Source organism: Erinaceus europaeus, chromosome 21 (assembly GCF_950295315.1).
Source record: "Erinaceus europaeus chromosome 21, mEriEur2.1, whole genome shotgun sequence".
Lineage (NCBI taxonomy): Eukaryota > Metazoa > Chordata > Mammalia > Eulipotyphla > Erinaceidae > Erinaceus > Erinaceus europaeus.
In genome coordinates this window covers 4,701,496-4,721,553 of record NC_080182.1, presented here as the reverse complement: position 1 = coordinate 4,721,553, position 20,058 = coordinate 4,701,496, and the positions used below count along the sequence as shown (strand labels likewise).

Genomic DNA, 20,058 nt, shown 5'->3' with positions numbered 1-20,058 from the left:
GGGAGACCTCAGACCTGCTTCACAGCCTGTGAGGCGACTCTACAAGTGGGGAGCCCGAGGCTGGGGGCTCGAACCGGGATCCTTACGCCAGTCCTTGCGCTTGGTGCCACGCGCAATTAACCCGCTGCGTGCCCTCAGCTGCACTTTTAAAATCAAACCAGGTGGTTTCAGTACCTTTGTGGCTGAAATATATCTGTGATGTCTACTTAAAAAAAAAAAGTTGTTTGCAGCATATAAGAGGCATATATATATGCGCCTCTTCAGGTGGGGGAAGGGAGTGGCCTGGAAAATCTGGTGCCCACCGGGGTTTGATGGCGACTTGTGTGACCCCTGGGTGTTTTCCTGATGAGTCTGCAAAATCGGCCCAAATCATGGCGCAACCTGCAGGACTGCAAAGCAGACATCGCGCTCCCTGGTGTCACCGCCACCTCCACACTTGTGCTCCGAGGATGCATCTAGCTGGGACTGGGGGTGTCCCCGTGGGGAAGCGAGGATGTGGAGGAGAACGGAGCAGGACAATGGAGCTCAGAGAAAGAACGTAGGGGTGGAGGATGCCGCCCCGCCCCGCCCCTAAGCCATCCTCCTCCTGGGGCGCTTTCCGAGGAAACAGGTCGCAGCGGCTTCAGATCCATGGCGCGACTGACTTCCGGGACCGCGGGGCTGGGGGCGGGGCTTGTGCGGGCCGGGCTGGGGGCGGGGCTTGTGCGGGCCGGGCTGGGGGCGGGGCTTGCGCGGCGGCAGGGGGCGGGGCTTGCGCGGGCCGGGCTGGGGGCGGGGCTTGCGCGGCCGGGCAGGGGGCGGGGCTTGCGCGGCCGGGCTGGGGGCGGGGCTTGCGCGGGCCGGGCTGGGGGCGGGGCTTGCGCGGCCGGGCTGGGGGCGGGGCTTGCGCGGGCAGGGGCGGGGCGGGGCCGCTCTAGCAAGGCGGGGAGCCCCTGGAGCTGGGAGGGGCGGTGTGTCCGCGGCCGGGCCGGATCCGCGCGGTGCAGGTCAGCAGGCGGGAAGCTGTGCAGCGGGGGGGGGGGGGGGGGGGGGGCGGAGGGCGCCCCGAGGAAGGAGCCGCGTCTCCGCGAGGCCCCAGTGCCCCTCGGCCTGGGGGACGAGCCCGTGGGAAATGCTTTCTCGCGCTCACCTCGGAGTGGGAGGGGCAGGGCAGGCCTGAAGCGGGTCCTTCCGGGCGACCTTTGCAGAGACCCCCGACCCCCGACCCCCCGACCCCCGACCCCCGACCCGCGCAGCCGCTGCTCCCCGCGGGCCGAGGACCATGTGCGGCCGCACCTCCTGTCACCTGCCCCGAGACGCGCTGTCGCGAGCCTGCGCCTACCGGGACCGCCAGGGCCACCCGCGCGTCCCCGAGTGGAGGGACCCCGACAAGTACCGGCCGTCCTACAACAAGAGCCCCCAGTCCTGCAGCCCGGTGCTGCTGTCCCGCCTGCACTTGGACAAGGTAACTCGGGGGAGATTTTTAAATTGTCTTTCTTTTTTTAAAAAATTTCTTTATTGGGGAATTAATGTTTTACATTCAACAGTAAATACAATAGTTTGTACATGCATAGCATTCCCCAGATTCCCATTTAACAATACAACCCCCACTATGTCATTTATCATCCTTCCTGGACCTGTATTCTCCCCACCCAGCCACCCCAGAGTCTTTTACTTTGGTGCAATACGCCAATTCCATTTCAGGTTCTACTTGTGTTTTCTTTTCTGATCTTGTTTTTCAACTTCTGCCTGAGAGTGAGATCATCCCATATTCATCCTTCTGTTTCTGACTTCACCATTTTCAGCCGATCTTGGATGGACCTTGAAAAAATCATGTTGAGTAAAATAAGTCAGAAACAGAAGGATGAATATGGGATGGTCTCACTCTCAGGCCGAAGTTGAACAACAAGATCAGAAAAGAAAACACAAGTCGAACCTGAACTGGAATTGGCGTATTGCCCCCAAGTAAAAGACTGAAAGACTGGGGTGGGTGGGTGGGGAGAATACAGGTCCATGAAGGACGATACATTTTCTTTCTTTCTGGGGGAGACAGCCAGAAGTCCAGAGCGAAGGGCATAGCAGACACCTGCAGCCCGGCTTCACCGCTCGCAAAGCTTGCCTCCTGCAGGTGGGGGCCGGGGGCTCGAACCCGCGTCCTTGCGCACTGTAACCTGTGCGCTCAACCAGGTGCTCCACCACCTGGCCCCCTCTTTTAGATTTTTTTTTTTTTAATTGATAGAGAACCAAAGCATCGTTCTGGCATAGAATATCAGATCAAGCCAAGGACCTCACGCACGGTTGTGAGTCCAACACTATGCACACACCACCTCCGGGGCCACTGAAAGGAGTTTTATTAGTATCTTGTTCTTTGGTTTCTGACCAGCACTGGAGAATGGACTCAGGACATTACACAGGCACAATCCCCCCACCTAACCACCACCACCCCAGCCTGCCCTATTTCCCCTCCTCCCCCATTTATTTATTTTTGAGAAAGGAGACAGACACTTGGGCACCAAATCAACATCCACAGAGCTCCCGTGTGGTGCTGGGTCACTTAAACCTAGCTCATGGTAAATCAAAGACTGAACCAGGTGAGCTCTCTCACACACCCGCAATAATTGCCTTCATATATGTGGTATTTATATAAGCCCTTATATTAGGACATTTTTGTATTACTTTATTTTAGTGAGAAAGATGCAGAGAGAGAGAAAGACCAGAGCACTGCTCAGATCTGCCTTATGATGGTGCTGGGAATTAAATTTGGGAGTTAGGAGCCTCAGACAAGAAAGTCTTTTGCATAGCCCGTTATGCTGCCTCTCCAGCCCTTGACTGTGTCTTGTAAGACAGGAACTTTCAATTTTCATTCAATAGCGGGACCACTTGGATGTTTACATAAATAAAGATTTCTTGGCCCCCTTACCAGAAGGGCTGAATCAGAATCTCGTGACCTAGTGCAGAAATGATTTGAATATTTGGAGTTTGGATTCTTTCAGCTGTGCTTTCCAGATTTTAGGTTTGTTTCTTACTGAAGCTAAAAGCAGATGTACTTTGGTTGTTTTCGTGATATTCATTGTGTTTATAGTATTTACTTCTGTAGTGTAGTGTACATACACATACATCCACTTGCACAGTATAATAAAAATGCTTCATAATGCTTATGCAAAGAGACTCATGCCTGAGGCTCCAAAGTTTCAAGTTCAATCCCCCAAACCGCCATAAACCAGAGCTGAGAAGTAAAAAAAAAAAAAGCTTCTTCATTTTTTTAAATTTTTTATATTTATTTTCCCTTTTGTTGCCCTTGTTCTGTTGTATTTATTATTGTTGTTATTGATGTTGTTGTTGTTGGATAGGACAGAGAGAAATGGAGAGAGGAGGGGAAGACAGAGAGGGGAGAGAAAGACAGACACCTGCAGACCTGCTTCACCACCTGTGAAGCGACTCCCCTGCAGGTGGGGAGCCGGGGGCTCAAACTGGGATCCTTATGCTGGTCCTTGCGCTTCGCACCACCTGCTCTTAAGGCACTGCGCTACTGCCCTACTCCCAGCTTCTTCATTTCTTTAAACAATTTATTCCACCAGGGCCTGGGGCTCGGTGCCTGCACTATGAATCCACCAATCCCAGCAGCCTATTTTTCCTTTTTTTTTTTTTTCTCTCTCTCCCTTTGTTTTCTATTTTACTACATAGAATAGAGAGAAATTGAGAGGGGAGAGGAGACAGGGAGAAACAGAGACACCTGCAGACCTGCTTCAGCACTCATGAAGCATCCTCGCTGCAGGTGAGGAGCAGGGCTCCCGTCGGGTCCTTGCACTTGGTAATGGTACTCGTAACCAGTTATGCCACCACCCAGCCCCCTTACTTTATTTTTTTATTGCCACAAGGTTATCGCTAGAGCTCTGTACCGGCACAGTGACTCCACTGCTCCAAATGGCCACCCTCTCCCCTTCTTTTTATGAGACTGAAGCGCTACCTACTGCGTTAACGAGGCACCTTCCCCTTTTTAGATAGAGGCAAAAAGAAATTGAGAGGAAGGGAAGAGGTAGAGAAAGACACCTACAGCATCGCTTCATTGCTTGAGGATCATGTGTGTGTGGTTCCCCCACCCACCCCCCAAAACACATACACAGGTGGGGACCAGGACCAGAAATTTAAACTTAGGTCCCTCTGCTCAATAGGGTGGCCACTGCCCAACCCCTTTTTAAAACTGTAAAGTTCTTAATTATGGAGACCGAGAAACTGAGCCTCACTCTAGCAAATGCGATGCCAGGGATCAAACTCAGGGCCTCATGCGTGAGCGTCCATCATTCTAGCTACTGGGCCACCTCCAGGACCTTGCTGTGTTTTTGCTAATCATGCTTGTCTCCACCCTGTACTTACGTTCTATTTTCCCATGACCACTTTAGAAAGCTGATTACGAGACTGGCAGAATAGCTCACTTGGATAGCGCGCTGCTTTGCCATATGCACGACTCAGGTTGAAGCCTAGCCCCACCACATTGAAGGAAGCTTCAGTGCTGTGGTCTCTTTCTCACTCTCTCTCTGCCTTCCTGCATCTCTGTCTCCATCAGAAGATAACAGCAACAACAAAAGTTGATTACACCCCTGTCATAGACTATCAAGACTTTTTTCCTACATTATACGGAGCACGTTATTTGAAATAAATATAACTCATGTCATCAACGGCCACCACACATGCATAGCTGCCACATTTGCGTCTGAAACCGCTGCTAGGCAAATTGCTTCCTGTTTCATTGATCTACCTCAGTGCTACCAGCTGTTCTGGCCACAAGTCCAAATGGGTAGCGGAAAAGGTGACTAAAACCGAGCAACATTTTAAATATTGTGGTTGCGTGATCGGTTTGTAATCTTCGTTCCCAGAAGGGGACTGCCTCACGTTTGAGTTTGGTGTATACTTACCCAGTGAACACATGAGTTGCAGGTGATCATGGAATTTGTTCCAGTTGACATTTTGGTTGGGATAATTTGTTGTGGGAAGTGGCTAGGTCCATTGTAGACTGTTAGCTGCATCACTAGCCTCTGCCCACTAGATGCCAGTATCAGATCATAACAACCAAAATTATGATGGTCCCAAAAGTACGGGCTTTGTGCCAGTAGTAGCCTCCCCTCTTTCCCCTTCAGGTGGTGGTGATCTTGGGTATCAAAATAGCCCCACATCGAAAACTTCAGAGTTAAGAGTATTATCTTGCAATTCTAATTATTTATTTATTAGTATATTTATTCTACCACAGCACTGCTCAGCTCTGGTTTATGGTGGTATGAGGGATTGAACCTGGAACTTTGGAGCCTAAGGCATGAGAGTCTCTTAGCATAACCATTATGCTGTCTAGACCAACCCCCAACCCTCCCACCCCCACACAGGTTTTCTGATGGGAAATCAATTCCTTGGTCACTGTGTGATGTTCCTTTTCTTCCTTCTTGTTTGTTTTTGGCAAGGAGTTCTGCTGGGAATGCACATTTAATTCTATTTATTTATTGTTATCTTTATTGGATGGAGACAGCCAGAAATCAAGAGGGAAGGGGGTGATAGAGAGGGAGAGAGAGAGAGAGAGACACGTGCAGCCCTGCTTCACCACTTGCAAAGCTTTTCCCCCGCAGGTGGGGACCAGGGGCTCGAACTTGGGTCCTTGTGCATTGTAATATGTGCACTCAACCAGGTGCACTACCACCTGGCCCTGGAACATTTAGTTCTGAAAGATGATTTATAAAAACTGCTTTCTGGCCCCTGGCTCCCCACCTGCAGGGGAGTCGCTTCACAGGCGGTGAAGCAGGTCTGCAGGTGTCTATCTTTCTCTCCCCTCTCTCTCTGTCTTCCCCTCCTCTCTCCATTTCTCTCTGTCCTATCCAACAACAAAGCAACGTCAACAATGGCAATAATAACCGCAACGAGGCTGCAACAACTAGGGCAACAAAAAGGGGGAAAATGGCCTCCAGGAGCGGTGGATTCATGGTGCAGGCACCGAGCCCAGCAATAACCCTGGAGGAAAAAAAAACTGCTTTCTGGGGGGTCGGGCGGTGGCGCAGCGGGTTAAGCGCATATGGCACGAAGCACAAGGACCGGCGTAAGGATCCTGGTTCGAGCCCTGGCTCCCCACCTGCAGGGGAGTCGCTTCATAAGCAATGAAGCAGGTCTGCAGGTGTCTCTTTCTCTCCCCCTCTCTGTCTTCCCCTCCTCTCTCCATTTCTCTCTGTCCTATCCAACAATGACGACATCATCAACAACAACAACAATAACTACTACAACAACAAAACTACAAGGGCAACAAAAGGGAAAATAAATAATAAAAATTAAAAAAAAAAAAAAACTGCTTTCTGGGGCTAGGCAGTGGCACTTCTGGTTAAGCACTTACATTACAGTACACAAGGACCCAGGTTCAAGTCCCTGGTCTCCACCTGCAGGGGGAAAGCTTCATGAGTGGTGAAGCAGGGCTGCAGGTGTTTGTCTCTTTCCTTCTGTATCTCTCCCTCCCTTTCAATTTCTCTCTGTTTCTATCCAATAATTAATTATTTTAAATATTTATTTATTCCTTTTTGATGCCCTTGTTTTATTGTTGTTATTGTTATTGATGTTGTCATTGTTGAATGGGACAGAGAGAAATGGAGAGAAGAGGGGGAGAGAAAGAGAGACACCTGCAGACCTGCTTCACCGCCTGTGAAGCGACTCCCCTGCAGGTGGGGAGCCGGGGGCTCGAACCGGGATCTTTACGCCGGTCCTTGTGCTTTGAGCCACCTGCGCTTAACCCGCTGCACTACCGCCCGACTCCCAATAAATTAATTTTTTAAAAAACTACAGAATTAAATTTTTTTTTTTAGAACTTCCCTGTTAATAATCTTGTCTGCATCTGTGTCTTTTGATATTTACAGTAAGATGACGCATGTGCTAAGTTTGGTGTTGTAAATGTCACTGATCTCATGGCTCTCAACTGTACTCCATGGCAGGGTGCGGACTCCTCGGAGCGCATCATCGCTCCCATGCGATGGGGCCTGGTTCCATCTTGGTTCAAAGAAAGTGACCTCTCCAAGCTGCAATTCAACACTAGCAACTGTCGGAGTGATACCATGCTGGAGAAGCGATCCTTCAAGGTAGGTTATAGCCTAGGCAAAAAACACATGCTCTGTTCTTCTCCTAAGAGAAAAAGATCAAGCACTGCTACTAGTGCCTTAGCTACATGAGCAGAAAGTACAGTTCTTCAGAAAAACCTCAGCGTGCCAAAGCGTGTTCCTAGTTGTTAGTAATGAATGCTGCTTTGCTGTGTGGCAAGCCAGAGCACAGTGGTCTAGAACAAAACAGTTCATGCTTAGCTCTCCTGCCCTGTGGGCTGCTGAACCCCACTGCTCAGTTTTCATTTGGAGGGTCTCATGTAGTTGGAGCCAGGTGTCCAAGCACGCTGACGTCTTCACTCACAAGTCTGACATCCCAACTGACATGGAGAAAAGTTGAGAGCTTGAGTGCTTCTGATCAAGTGTCTAGTTTATTCTAGGGCTTGTTAGCCAAGAAAAGCAGGATAGAAGCTGCCAGGCTGTGTGACCTGACCTTGGAGGTCACACAACCTCACTTGTAGAATGTTCTGTTATTTACAGACAGACAGCCCAAAACCAGGCTGGGGGTGTGAGTGCTGGGACCCTGGCTTATTGGGACGCCAGCTTTGGAGACCAGAGTGTGAAAGCTGTCAGGAACACGGTTTACTCTTTCTGTATCTATGTGAGTTGTGACCTAAGAAAAATGAGGTACAGAGAATTTAAATAACTGCTGTAAGGTAGACCTGAGATTTTGAACACAAGTCCAGAAGACATGATTCTGTCACCAAGACCACATCTTGCTCATGTGTTCCCTCAGGTGCCTCTGGGGATGGGCAGACGCTGTGTCGTTTTAGCGGATGGATTCTACGAGTGGCAGCGGTGTCAGCTCTCAAGCCAGAGGCAGCCATACTTCATCTACTTCCCTCAGAACAAGACAGAAAAGGTATCAGCATGCCACTCAAAGTAGATTCTCAGAGAAGACTTGGAAAGAGACTAATACAAAGAAGGAAGTTGTTTTCTTCCCTTGGAGAATTTTTACTGATCTCCTTAAAAAATTTTTTTTAATTTATTTATTTTCCCTTTTGTTTCCCTTTTTTATTGTTGTTGTAGTTATTGTTATTATTGATGTCACCGTTAGATAGTACAGAGAGAAATGGAGAGAGGAGGGGAAGACGGGGAGAGAAAGATAGACACCTGCAGAAGAGACTCCCCTGTGAAGAGACTCCTCTACAGGTGGGGAGCTGGAGACTCGAATTGGGATCCTTAAGCTGGTCCTTGTGCTTCATACCATGTGCACTTAATCCGCTGCGCTACTGCCCAACTCCCCCCATTTTTTTCTTAATGGCTAAGAGATGGCTTATTGGGTATGGTGAACACTTGGTCATGTACAAGGACCCAGGGACTTGGAGCATTTTTTCATGTGTTTCTTGGCCTTTTGGATCTCTACTGTGGTGAATATTCTGTCCATGTCTTTCCCCCATTTTTGGATGGGGTTATCTGTTGTCTTGTTGTTGAGATTTGCAAGTTCTTTATATATTCTGGTTATTAGCTTCTTGTCTGATGTATGGCATGTAAAGATCTTCTCCCATTCTGTGAGGGGTCCCTTGGTTTGGGTAGTGGTTTCTTTAGCTGTGGTGGTGCGCCTTGTTGAGCACACGTTACAATGTGCAAGGTCCTGGGTTGGAGCCCCTGGCTTCCACCTGCAGGGAGAAAGCTTTGCAAGTGGTGAGGCAGGGCTGTAGGTGTCTCTCTGTGTCTCTCTCCCTCTCTCTCTCCCCTTTCCTCTCAACTTCTGGCTGTCTCTATCCAATAAAGAAAGATAAAAATTTTTTAAATACATATATATGGCACAGGGTGAATTTCTTCTAAAAGATTGATTAATTCATGATCGAGAGGAAGAGAGAGATACCAGAGCATCACCCTGGCACTTGGAATGCCAGGAACTGAACTCAGGACTTTACTCTTGGGAGCCTAACACTTTATTCACTGTTCTACCTCTCCTCTGGGGTAAGGGCTGGATTGCTTCTGAGACGGCCCTCTGCAGTGGTGCCTGCCCACCTATGTGCAGAGGGGAGCTGCCGGGGACCTCAGGTGCCCATGTCTTGTGCTTGCAGTCGGAGAGCCTCAGCGCTGCGTACAGTCCTGAGGACTGGGAGAAAGTCTGGGATAACTGGCGGCTGCTGACCATGGCTGGTATCTTCAACTGCTGGGAGCCCCCAGAGGGAGGAGAGCGTCTGTACTCTTACACCATCATCACAGTGGACTCCTGCAAAGGCTTGACCGACATCCACCCCAGGCAAGTCTCACTTGTTCCCGGCTCTGGAAGAATTCTGGGTAGGGGGTATGGAGTTTGTCTCTTTGCCTAAAATAAAGGTTTTATTTTATTTCATATGAGTAGAGAGAGTTTATCCAAAAGAGAAAGAGAAGCCAGGGAAGTCGGGCAGTAGCATAGTGGGTTAAGCGCACCTGGCGCAAAGCGCAAGGACCAGTGTAGGGATCCCGGTTCGAGCCCCTGGCTCCCCACCAGCAGGGGAGTCGCTTCACAGGCAGTAAAGCAGATCTGCAGGTATCTATCTTTCTCTCCCCCTCTCTGTCTTCTCCTCCTCTCTCCATTTCTCTCTGTCCTATCCAACAATGACATCAATAACAACAATAACTGTAACAACAATATAAAACAAGGGCAACAAAAGAGGAAATAAATAAAATAAAAAGAAAGAAAAAGAAAGAGAAGCCAGAGCACTGCTCTACTAGTTGAGCCGCTTCCCCAGCTGCTTTTCCAGCCCTGTTTCTGAGGTAGTTTTAAGGGCCTCGGTGCTCCAGGCCTTTTTGTTTTTAATATTTATTTATTTTTCCTTTTGTTGCCCTTTTTTATTATTGTTGTAGTTATTATTGTTGATGTTACTGATGTTGTCATTGTTGGATAGGACAGAGAGAAATGGAGAGAGGAGGAGAGACAGACAGATACCTGCAGACCTGCTTCACCGCTTATGAAGCGACTCCCCTGCAGGTGAGGAGCCAGGGGGCTCCAGTCAGCATCCCTTGTGCTTTGTGCCACATATGCTTTTTATTTTTAAATTTTATTTTATTTATTCCCTTTTGTTGCCCTTGTTGTTTTATTGTTGTAGTTATTATTGTTGTTGTCGTTGTTGGATAGGACAGAGAGAAATGGAGAGAGGAGGGGAAGACAGAGAGGAGGAGAGAAAGATAGACCTGTAGACCTGCTTCACCGCCTGTGAAGCGACTCCCCTGCAGGTGGGGAGCCGGGGTTCGAACCGGGATCCTTATGCTGGTCCTTGTGCTTTGCACCACCTGCGCTTAACCTGCTGCGCTACAGCCCGACTCCCTGTGCCACATATGCTTAACCCGCTGCGCTACTGCCCGACTCCCCCAGGCCTATTTTTAAGATGGAAACGAGACAAGAGTGAGAAAAGGAAGACCTTAGCTGGTAGAACACTGGACTCATGTGCCCGAGGCACCACAGCAGCAGAGCTGCTTTCCCGTGCAGTGGCTGTCCAGCTGAAACCTGGGTCGAGTGCATGGCACAGCGGTGTACCGTCCAGGTGCGCTCTCTGGCCAGCTACTAGCTGTGGGAACAGTATTTAACAGTTCAGCAACACATTACTGTTGAATGTAAATCATTAATTCCCCAATAAAGAAATAAAAGTTTAGCAACACATTAAAAACTAGGAATCCGTGGTCCAGGAGGTGGCGTAGTGATAAGGCTTTGGACTCACAAGCATGAGGTTCTAAGTTCAATCCCCAGAAGCACATGTGCCAGAGTGATGTCTGGTTCTTTCTCTCCTATCTTTCTCATTAATAAATAAATAAAGTATTAAAAAAAAAAACTAGGAATCCTGGCTGAGAATATCGCTCAGTGGTTGAGGGCAGGGCTTGCATACATGAGGTCTTGAGTTCAAGTTCAGTACCACAGATTACAGAATGATGTTCTGGTTGCCTTGACTTGATAAATAAACAGAGAGTGGCCTGGGAGCTGACAGTGGATAAAATAGTAGACTTGCAAACATGAGGTCCAGAGTTCAATCCCTGGCATCACCTGTGCCAGAATGATGCTCTGGTTCTGTCATAAATAAATACATCTGGGGGACCGAGTAGTTGCGCACCTGGTTGAGCGCACACGTTACAGTGCTCAAGGACCTGGGTCCAAGCCCCTGGTCTTCGCCTGCAGGGGGAAGTTTTCACAAGTGGTGAAGTAGTGTTGCAGCTGTCCCTCTGTTTCTCCCCCCACCCAATTTCTTTTCTTTTCTTTTCTTTTTCTTTTTTCTTTTTTTTTTTTTTTTTTACCAGAGCACTACTCAGCTCTGGCTTATGGCTTATAGTGGTGCAGGGGCCTGAACCTGGGACTTTGGAATCTCAGACATGAGTCTCTTTGCATAACCATTTGCTATCTACCCCCGCCCTGTCTCTATTTAATAAAAACATTTAAAAATCGAAAGGAAGAAAGAGAAGGCACCTAGCTCCCTTTGGAGCTGAGAGATAGTTCATTCAGTAGACCCATGTCTTGTCCTGTGTGGCCTTGGATTCGGACCCCAGCATCACACAGGAACTCAGTGGCAGCACTCAAGAGCTCTGGATGCAGAAGAATGACCTCAGGAACTCGTGCTCGTGCAATGCCATGTAGCAGCTTCCCGGGTCGCGATTCTTCATTCTGAGTGAATGGAGGTGGGACATCACAGCACTACTCCGCCCTCCATGGAGCTCCCTCAGTGTTGTCCACACTGCTCCCATGTGGTGCTGGAGCCTGAACTCAGGACCTCACACACAGATAGGTGTGTGCTCTACCAGGTGAGCTGTTTCCTGGCCCTGGACTTCTAGTTGTTTAAAAATATCCATGGGGGCAGCTAGTGGTGGACCTGGTTAAGTGCTCACATTACAGTGCACAAAGGAACCCAGGTTCAAGCCCCTAGTCCCCAGCTGCAGGGGGAAAGCTTCACGAGTGGTGAAGCAGAGCTGCAGGCGTCTCCCTCTCTATATCCTCCTCCCCTCTCAATTTCTGTCTCTATTTAATAACAACAATATATTTTTTAAAAATATTTATTTATTTATTTATTCCCTTTTGTTGCCCTTGTTGTTTTATTGTTGTAGTTGTTGTTGATCTCGTTGTTGTTGGATAGGACAGAGAGAAATGGAGAGAGGAGGGGAAGACAGAGAGGAGGAGAGAAAGACAGACACCTGCAGACCTGCTTCACCGCCTGTGAAGCGACTCCCCTGCAGGTGGGGAGCCGGGGTTCGAACCGGGATCCTTATGCCGGTCCTTGTGCTTTGCGCCACCTGCGCTTAACCCGCTGTGCTACCGCCCGACTCCCAACAATATATATTTTTAATTATTTATTTATTCATGAGAGAGAGAGAGGAGAGAAGGAACCAGACATCACTCTGGTACATGTGCTGCCAGGGATCGAACTCAGGACCTCATGGTTGAGAATCCAATGCTTTATCCACTGCGCCACCTCCCGGACCACACAACAATATTTTTGAAAACCTATTTATTTATGAGAGATAGACAAGGAGAAAACCAGAGCATCACTGATACTGGGCATCGAACTCAGGACCTCATGCTTGAGAGTCCAACTCTGTCCACTGAACCACCTCCCCATCTGTAATTCTTTCTTTTTTTTTTTTTTTAATTTTTTAAAATATTTATTTTATTTATTTATTTATTCCCTTTTGTTGCCCTTGTTGTTTTATTGTTGTAGTTATTATTGTTGTTGTCGTTGTTGGATAGGACAGAGAGAAATGGAGAGAGGAGGGGAAGACAGAGAGGAGGAGAGAAAGATAGACACCTGCAGGTCAGACCTGCTTCACCGCCTGTGAAGCGACTCCCCTGCAGGTGGGGAGCCGGGGTTCAAACAGGGATCCTCATGCCGGTCCTTGTGCTTTGCGCCACCTGCGCTTAGCCCGCTGCGCTACCGCCCGACTCCCGTAATTCTCTTTCTTTAGGCCTGGTTGGCATTGACTCCACACTTCTTAGAGTTATTCCTCCCATAGACATTCTGTTTATCACTCATGTCTACTCCTTTATGGCTGTTACTCAGGAATATTCATGTTTGATTTTCATGCTACTTCATCACTGCAAGCTTTTCAGTACTTATTCCAAGGGGCCAGGCAGTGGTGTACCTAGTTTAGCACACACATTACAGTGGGCAAGGACCCAGATCCAATCTTCTGCTCCCTATCTGCAGGGGAGAAGCTTTATGAGTGGTGAGGCAGTGCTGCATGTGTCTTTATTATTATTATTCTCTATTATCCGTATTTATTTATAAAGATTTATTTTTCCCTTCTCTTAGCCTTGTTTTATTGTTGTACTTATTATTGTTGTTGTCATTGTTGGACAGGACAGAGAGAAATGGAGAGAGGAGGGGAAGACAGAGAGGGGGAGAGAAAGACAGACACCTGCAGACCTGCTTCACCACCTGTGAAGAGACTCCCCCTGCAGGTGGGGAGCCAGGGGCTCGAACCGGATTCCTTACGCCAGTCCACATGCTCTCTGTACTTATTTTATAGACAGCCAGAGATTAAGAGGAAAGGAGGAGGTAGAATGACAGCCAGACACCTGCAGCACTGCTTCACTACTTGTGAAGCTTACACTCTGCAGGTGGGGACCAGGGTCTCAAACCTGAGTCCTTGTTCATTGTAACATGCGTACTCAACTAGGTGCACCAACAGATAGCCTACAGGTGTCTCTCTTTCTCCCTAGCTCCTCCTTCCCTCAATTTCTGTCTCTATCCAATAAATAATAAAATCTTAAAAAGTTTCCCACTGGGGAGTCAGGCGGTAGCGCGGTGGATTAAGCGCAGGTGGCACAAAGCACAAGAACCGGAGTAAGGATCCTGGTTCAAGCCCCCAGCTCCCCGTCTGCAGCTGTCTTATCTCTCTCTCTCCCTGTCTTCCCTTCCTGTCTCCATTTCTCTCCTATTCAACAACAACAACAATAACTACAACAAATTTTTAAAAAAGGCAACAAAAGGGAATAAATAAATATTAAAAGAAATCTTTAAAACAGTTTCCCACTGGCAATGTACTGATTATTATATCTTGAGCTAGGAACTTAAGACATGCTAGAGATGTTAAGTGGATATTTAAATATATATAAAAAAAAAAAAGCTCACAAATGCAAACAGATTAGTATGTGGTGAGCCAAGATAGGTGTGTGTGTGTGTGTGTGTGTGTGTGTGTGTGTGTGTGTGTACACTTACATTTGTGCAGCACTACGACATTCTGTTCAGCAGGGTGCGGTTTGCTGTGGTCACAGAATCAAACACAGAACTAGTCAGTGTCTCTGTCCCCAGACCGTGAGTTGTGTCTCTGGGTGTGGACTTCGCACCATATCAAGCTGTGCTCAGAGCACCTGGCCCCTCACCCTGTGAGGCAGAGACGGAGGGGAGGACGTCTGCTGTCAGCTGACTAACATCTCTCCCTCCTCCTTCTCTTCATTCCGCCTTTCCCGAACCATGCCTGGACACCTCTGGCCAGGATGCCTGCCATACTGGATGGAGAGGAGGCGGTCGCTAAGTGGCTCAACTTTGGGGAGGTCTCAACACAGGAAGCCCTCAAGTTAATCCACCCCATCGAGAATATCACCTTCCACCCTGTCTCTACTGTGGTGAATAACTCTCGAAACAACACTCCAGAGTGCCTGACCCCTGTCCACTTACTGGTCAAAAAGGTAGGAGCTGGCTGTGACAGTCAGTCCCTCTGGAGTTACTGTCTTCTGTGAATAGAGCTTCTTATCATTTCAGTCAGAGCTCTAACACACCACAACTCCTGTGCTGTGTGAGCAGAATAACTCTCAAAATGTAAGGGCTGGAGGGTGGGGGTAGAAAGCATAATGGTTATGTAAAGAGATTCTCATGCCTGAGGCTCCCACACCACCATGAACCAGAGCTGAACAGTGCTCTGGTAAAACAAAATAAAAACAAAATGTTGGGGCTGGGTGGTAGCACAGCGGTTAAGTGCACGTGGTGTGAAGCTTTGCAAGGACCAGCTTAAGGGTCCCAGTTCGAGCCCCCAGCTCCCCACCTGCAGGGGGGTCACTTCACAAAGTGGTGAAGCAGGTCTGCAGGTGTCTGTCTTCTCTCCCCCTCTCTGTCTTCCCCTCCTCTCTGGATTTCTTTGTCACATCCAACAACAACGGCAATAACAACAATAAGATAAACAACAATGGCAACAAAAGGCGAAAAAATGGCCTCCAGGAGCAGTAGGCTTTTTTTTAATCTTTATTTATTGGATAGAGACAGCCAGAAATTGAGAAGGAAGGGGGTGATAGAGAGGGAGAGAGACAGAGAGAAGGCAAAAAAAGAAGATTTTGGAAAGGGCTGGAACCTGTGCAGACCTGCAGTCACACGCAGTGCTGGACTTGAGCTTTGGTGTCATTCACAAGGCTCTTGGTAAGTCTGTTAAAGCAAATTCAAGGATATCTACTCTAGAGGGTTGTTGTGAGAAAGATGAAGGAGCCCGTAAACGGGTGTTTGTTTTTTGTGCAACCAGCAATACTATTTCTTTTTTTGTTTTTTGGTTTTTTTCCCCCCAGACCTCTGCTTCCTCAACTACAGATCCTTAGAGGAAAGGGGTGGGGGGTAGGGAGGAGATATACTTCTGCCATGAAGTTTAACGTCACAGAGTTGGCGGGAATCCAGAAAATAGGTTTTGAAAAGAAGGTGCACAGACAGAAGGTCTGCAGTGGAGAAGGAAGTTCCGGAGCAAAAAGCTGGCTCTGGAGTTATTTAGGGAGAAGTAGGACCTGGCTCTGCGTCTGCCAAGGACAGGCAGGACACGGCAACAACAGCTCCCTACCCATTTTCCACACCCAAAGTCAGCGTCTTTTTTCCTTTCCTCTCAGTTCTCTGCAGACTTTTCCACTAGCTGTCTCTAAAAAGACGTAACTTGATACCTTGTATATAGAGACTCTGCTGCAGCCCCACATGATCTCCCTCCAGAAGAATTCACATTCTCGAGTGGGGGCATTCTGTGAATTCAGAACCTTCAGTTCAGGCTCAGGCTGGCAGGTGGAAAGAAAGCAGAGAGCAGCATCGTGGGGCCAGGATGAGGCTTGTCCGAGGGCTGTGGGGTAAGAGAAACAGCTCAGCCTCAGACTGAGTCCTAGTCCTGGAAGAGCCACACTCTTGCAGCTGTTTCCCAACACCCTGAATTCCATCCGCTTCATCCTCTGTGCCGGTTAGAATGCCCAGCAGCTCTCTCCTCTCTGCTCCACACACTTCCCTGTGAAATGTCAGTGCTGCAAAAGACCTACCAGGCCGAGCACACTCAGCTGTTCTCTTAAGACTCGTGGGCTCCACTGGGGCCCCTGGAAGCATTTTCCAAGCTTGGCTCAGGACCTAGTGCCTCGACTGACCTCTTGTCCTTCCTCTCAGGCAACCTTTCCCCAGAAGCTTCAGCTGGGGGGTTGGAGCTGTCTCCTCTTTCTCCTAGGAGGTCAAGGCAAGTGGCAGCAGTCAGAAGATGTTGCAGTGGCTGGCCACAAAGTCGCCCAAGAAGGAAGCACCCCCGACTGCCCAGAAGGCGGCAGAGGCAGATGTGCCCCAGTGGTCCAGCCAGTCTGTGCAGAGGAGCCTGCTGCCCACTAAAAGGGGCAGTGCTGGACTCCTGGAGCGATGGCTGAAGCGGGAGGAGGAGCCGGCGGCCAAGCGGCCTCACGACCAGTGAGGCAGGCCCACCAAGACCCAGGCCCCGCTCTGCCACATGAAAAGCAGCTGGTGGCCAGGATCAGGTGGGGGGCTGGCTCGGGAGGTGGCCGCAGTGTTAGTTGGCAGTTGTAGATGTGAGAGAATGGCGGTCCTGACTGTGACCAGAGTTCCACCCAAATCACACTGGTGGCTGTTTCCTGCCCTGCAGTTATTAGCAGAAGGCCGTCTCTGCTCAGCTGTTGCATCCTTCAGTTAAAAGTTCTTAAAGGGTTGTATTTTTCCCCGAATAAATTATATTTGATAAACTGCATTTAAAAGCTGTTGCTGGTGGGAGTACTGGCTCTTCCACTTTCTCCTGAAATCAGTCCTAGCAGTGAGTTCTGTCACAAGCACTGGGCTCACTGTGGACAAAATAACAAAAAGGTTGAGGGTCTCTGAGGTGAATTTTTCCTTGTCATCTTCAGGCTGCAGCACTCCAGGCTGATTTTTCCAGAGAGATGGAAAGAAACCACAGCACCAAAGCTTCCTCCAGTGCAGTGGAGGCTGGGGTGAAAACTGGCTCACGGGAGTCGGGCGGCGGCGCAGCGGGTTAAGCACAGGTGGCGCAAAGCGCAGGGACCGGCATAAGGATCCCGGTTCGAACCCCGGCTCCCCACCTGCAGGGGAGTCGCTTCACAGGCGGTGAAGCAGGTCTGCAGGTGTCTGTCTTTCTCTCCCCCTCTCTGTCTTCCCCTCCTCTCTCCTATTCTCTCTGTCCTATCCAAAAACGACAACAACAATAATAATAGCTATAACAATAAAACAACAAGGGAAACAAAAGGGAATAAATAAATAAAATATATATTAAAAAAAAAGAAAAGTGGCTCACACACACGGCAGGCAAAACGGCACTGCCCGGGCCAGGCGGTGGCGCACCTGCTTAAGCACACACCTCACAGTGCAGGAGGGCCTGGGTTCAAGCCCCTGGTCCCCACCTGCAAGGGAAGGCTTCATGAGTGGTGAAGGTGGCTCTCACTTTCCCTCTCTATATCCACCGCCTCAATTTCTATCTCTGTCCGGTAAACAAAACAAAACAAAACAAAAACCTGCACTGCCCACCAGGTGGGTCCAGGGCCTGCATTCTCGGGCCGGGCCGGGCCGGGCCGGGCCGGGCCGGGCGGGGCAGCCGGTTGAGTACCAGAAGGCCCCCGCAGAATCTAGGGCCATGGGCAGGGCCGCAGGGGCCGCCCAAAGCAGACGCTGCCCCCGCACACCGGCGCCACCCGCTCCCAGGTTTGGGGGGCGCACCGGCGGGCGCGGGGGCCGCAGAGACAGCCACCCCGCACTGCTCGCCCCGCCGCCGTCGCCGAGCCGCAGCCGCCTCCGCACGGGCGCTGGCCGGGCCCTATGCAAATCAGGAATGCAGCTTCCACCAATCAGGGCCGCCCAGCGGTGGGGCGCTCTGCGCCTGCGCCGCACCTCCCAGTGGCCCGCAGCGGGTCCCGCCCGCTTCCGCGCTGCTGCGCCCCCCCAAAGCGCGGCGGGAGAGGGCCGCCCTGGTTTCAGAGCGCTTGGGTTGTTAAAAGAGATTTTTACAGACCGAGTTTCAACACGAGACTGACTAATGACAGTTTTGTCTTATTGCATTCAAGTTGAGTAAGTGGCCAGAGAGATTAGATGGCCTTGGTCTTGGATGACTTTCAGGCCTGTGGCTACTTTGTTGTGTCTTCTCCAAGGAAAAGCAGAGCGTGTTCTTCGGAGGTCCTGTTATTCAGGCTTTTGTTTTTTATTTTCTTGCTGCCAGGGTTTTTCGCTCGGGTGCGGAACCTCACGTACGGTTAAAGTCACACCCTGGTATCTGAGACCTCAGTGTTTTGTGATTTTCAGGTTTGCAGGCATGCTATCATCTTGGGGTTTCCTCTCTTTTTTCCTCCCCGTTTGGGCTATCAGCTTCACTGAGTACTGACAGATGGCTCTCCGATTTTCCCTTACTCAGCAGGGCACCCTGCCTTCTTCCTGTGCTTCGTCTGGCTCGCTAGAGCAGCTTTTTTTGTTCATTGATAGAGAATGAGAACTAGAGCATCACACCGGCCGGCATGTGCGGCGGTGGGGAACTCAGGCCCTCACTCATGAAGGTTCTGCTGTGCACCGCTAAGTCACCTCCCAGGCCACTGTCCTTTTTTTCTGAAGAATTCATCTCAGGCAGCCTTCATTGGTCTGGGTGTGGCCTAGGGTCCTACCTCTTCTCTTCAGCAAATGCGACAGTCTGAGGATGTGACTCCCGTGTTCCATGGTCAGGCTGGGCTCCCAGCATTAAGAAGTATCACCCATCTCTCTTTCTGCTGTCTTGGGAGGAGGCAGACAAAGCTGCTGTTCCTGTCACCCTCTAAAAAAAATCCAGACGGTGGTCCAGGAGGTGGCGCGGTGATAGGGCTTTGGACTCTCAAGCATAAAGTCCTGAGTTCGATCCCCGGCAGCATATGTGCCAGTGTGATGTCTGGTTCTTTCTCTCTCCTCCTGTCTTTCTCATAAATAAAATCTTTTTAAAAAAAAAAAAAATCCAGGGAGTGGTCCGGGAGGTGGCGCAGTGATTAAGCTTTGCACTCTGAAGCATGAGGTCTCAAGTTCGATCCCCGGCAGCACATGTGCCAGAGTGATATCTGGTTCTTTCTCTCTCCTCCTATCTTTCTCATAAATAAATAAAATCTTAAAAAAAAAAATCCAGGGAGTCGGGCGGTAGTGCAGCTGGTTAAACACAGGTGGCACAAAGCGCAAGGACCTGCTTCAGGATCAGAGCCCCCGGCTCCCCACCTGAAGGGGAGTTGCTTCACAGGTGGTGAAGCAGGTCTGCAGGTGTCTGTCTTTTTCTCCCCTTCCATGTCTTCCCCTCCTCTCTCCATTTCTCTCTGTCCTATGCAACAATGATGACATCAACAACAACAATAATAACTACAACAATAAAACAACAAGGGCAACAAAAGGGAATAAATAAATATTAAAAATAAAATCCAGACCGGGATACCCAGCTCCCCACCTGCAGGGTTGTCGCTTCACAGGCGGTGAAGCAGGTCTGCAGGTGTTTTATCTTTCTCTCCCCCTCTCTGTCTTCCCCTCCTCTCTCGATTTCTCTCTGTCCTATCCAACAACAATGACATCAGTGACAAGAATAATAACCACAACAACGATAAAAAACAAGGACAACAAAAAAGGGGAGGAAGCCTCCAGGAGCAGTGGATTCATAGTGCAGGCACTGAGCCTCAGCAATAACCCTGGAGGCAAAAAAAAAAAAAAAAAAAAATCCAGACCACTCCCAGGAATAACTTGAGCTGAGGCCTTTTTGAACTGAGGACTCCTTACTACTCACCTGTTTCTTGCCAAGAAAGCAGTAATTAAATAGACGATCA

The 20,058-nt window shown here is 49.4% G+C and overlaps 1 protein-coding gene across 2 annotated transcripts; it reads left to right on the top strand.

Moving 5' to 3' along the window:
• The first annotated feature begins 989 nt into the window (after positions 1-989).
• HMCES (5-hydroxymethylcytosine binding, ES cell specific) lies at positions 990-16,985 on the top strand. 2 transcript variants are annotated; one of them, XM_060180305.1, is made up of 6 exons: positions 991-1,444; positions 6,933-7,076; positions 7,831-7,956; positions 9,128-9,309; positions 14,505-14,697; positions 16,461-16,985. In XM_060180305.1, exons 1-6 carry the CDS (start codon positions 1,262-1,264, stop codon positions 16,692-16,694), a joined length of 1,062 nt encoding a protein of 353 aa, XP_060036288.1. In that variant the 5' UTR covers positions 991-1,261; the 3' UTR covers positions 16,695-16,985. The 2 variants fall into 2 exon arrangements, with proteins under 2 accessions (XP_060036289.1, XP_060036288.1); XM_060180306.1 differs by lacking the exon at positions 7,831-7,956 and having other exon boundaries at positions 990-1,444.
• Positions 16,986-20,058: the final 3,073 nt, after the last annotated feature.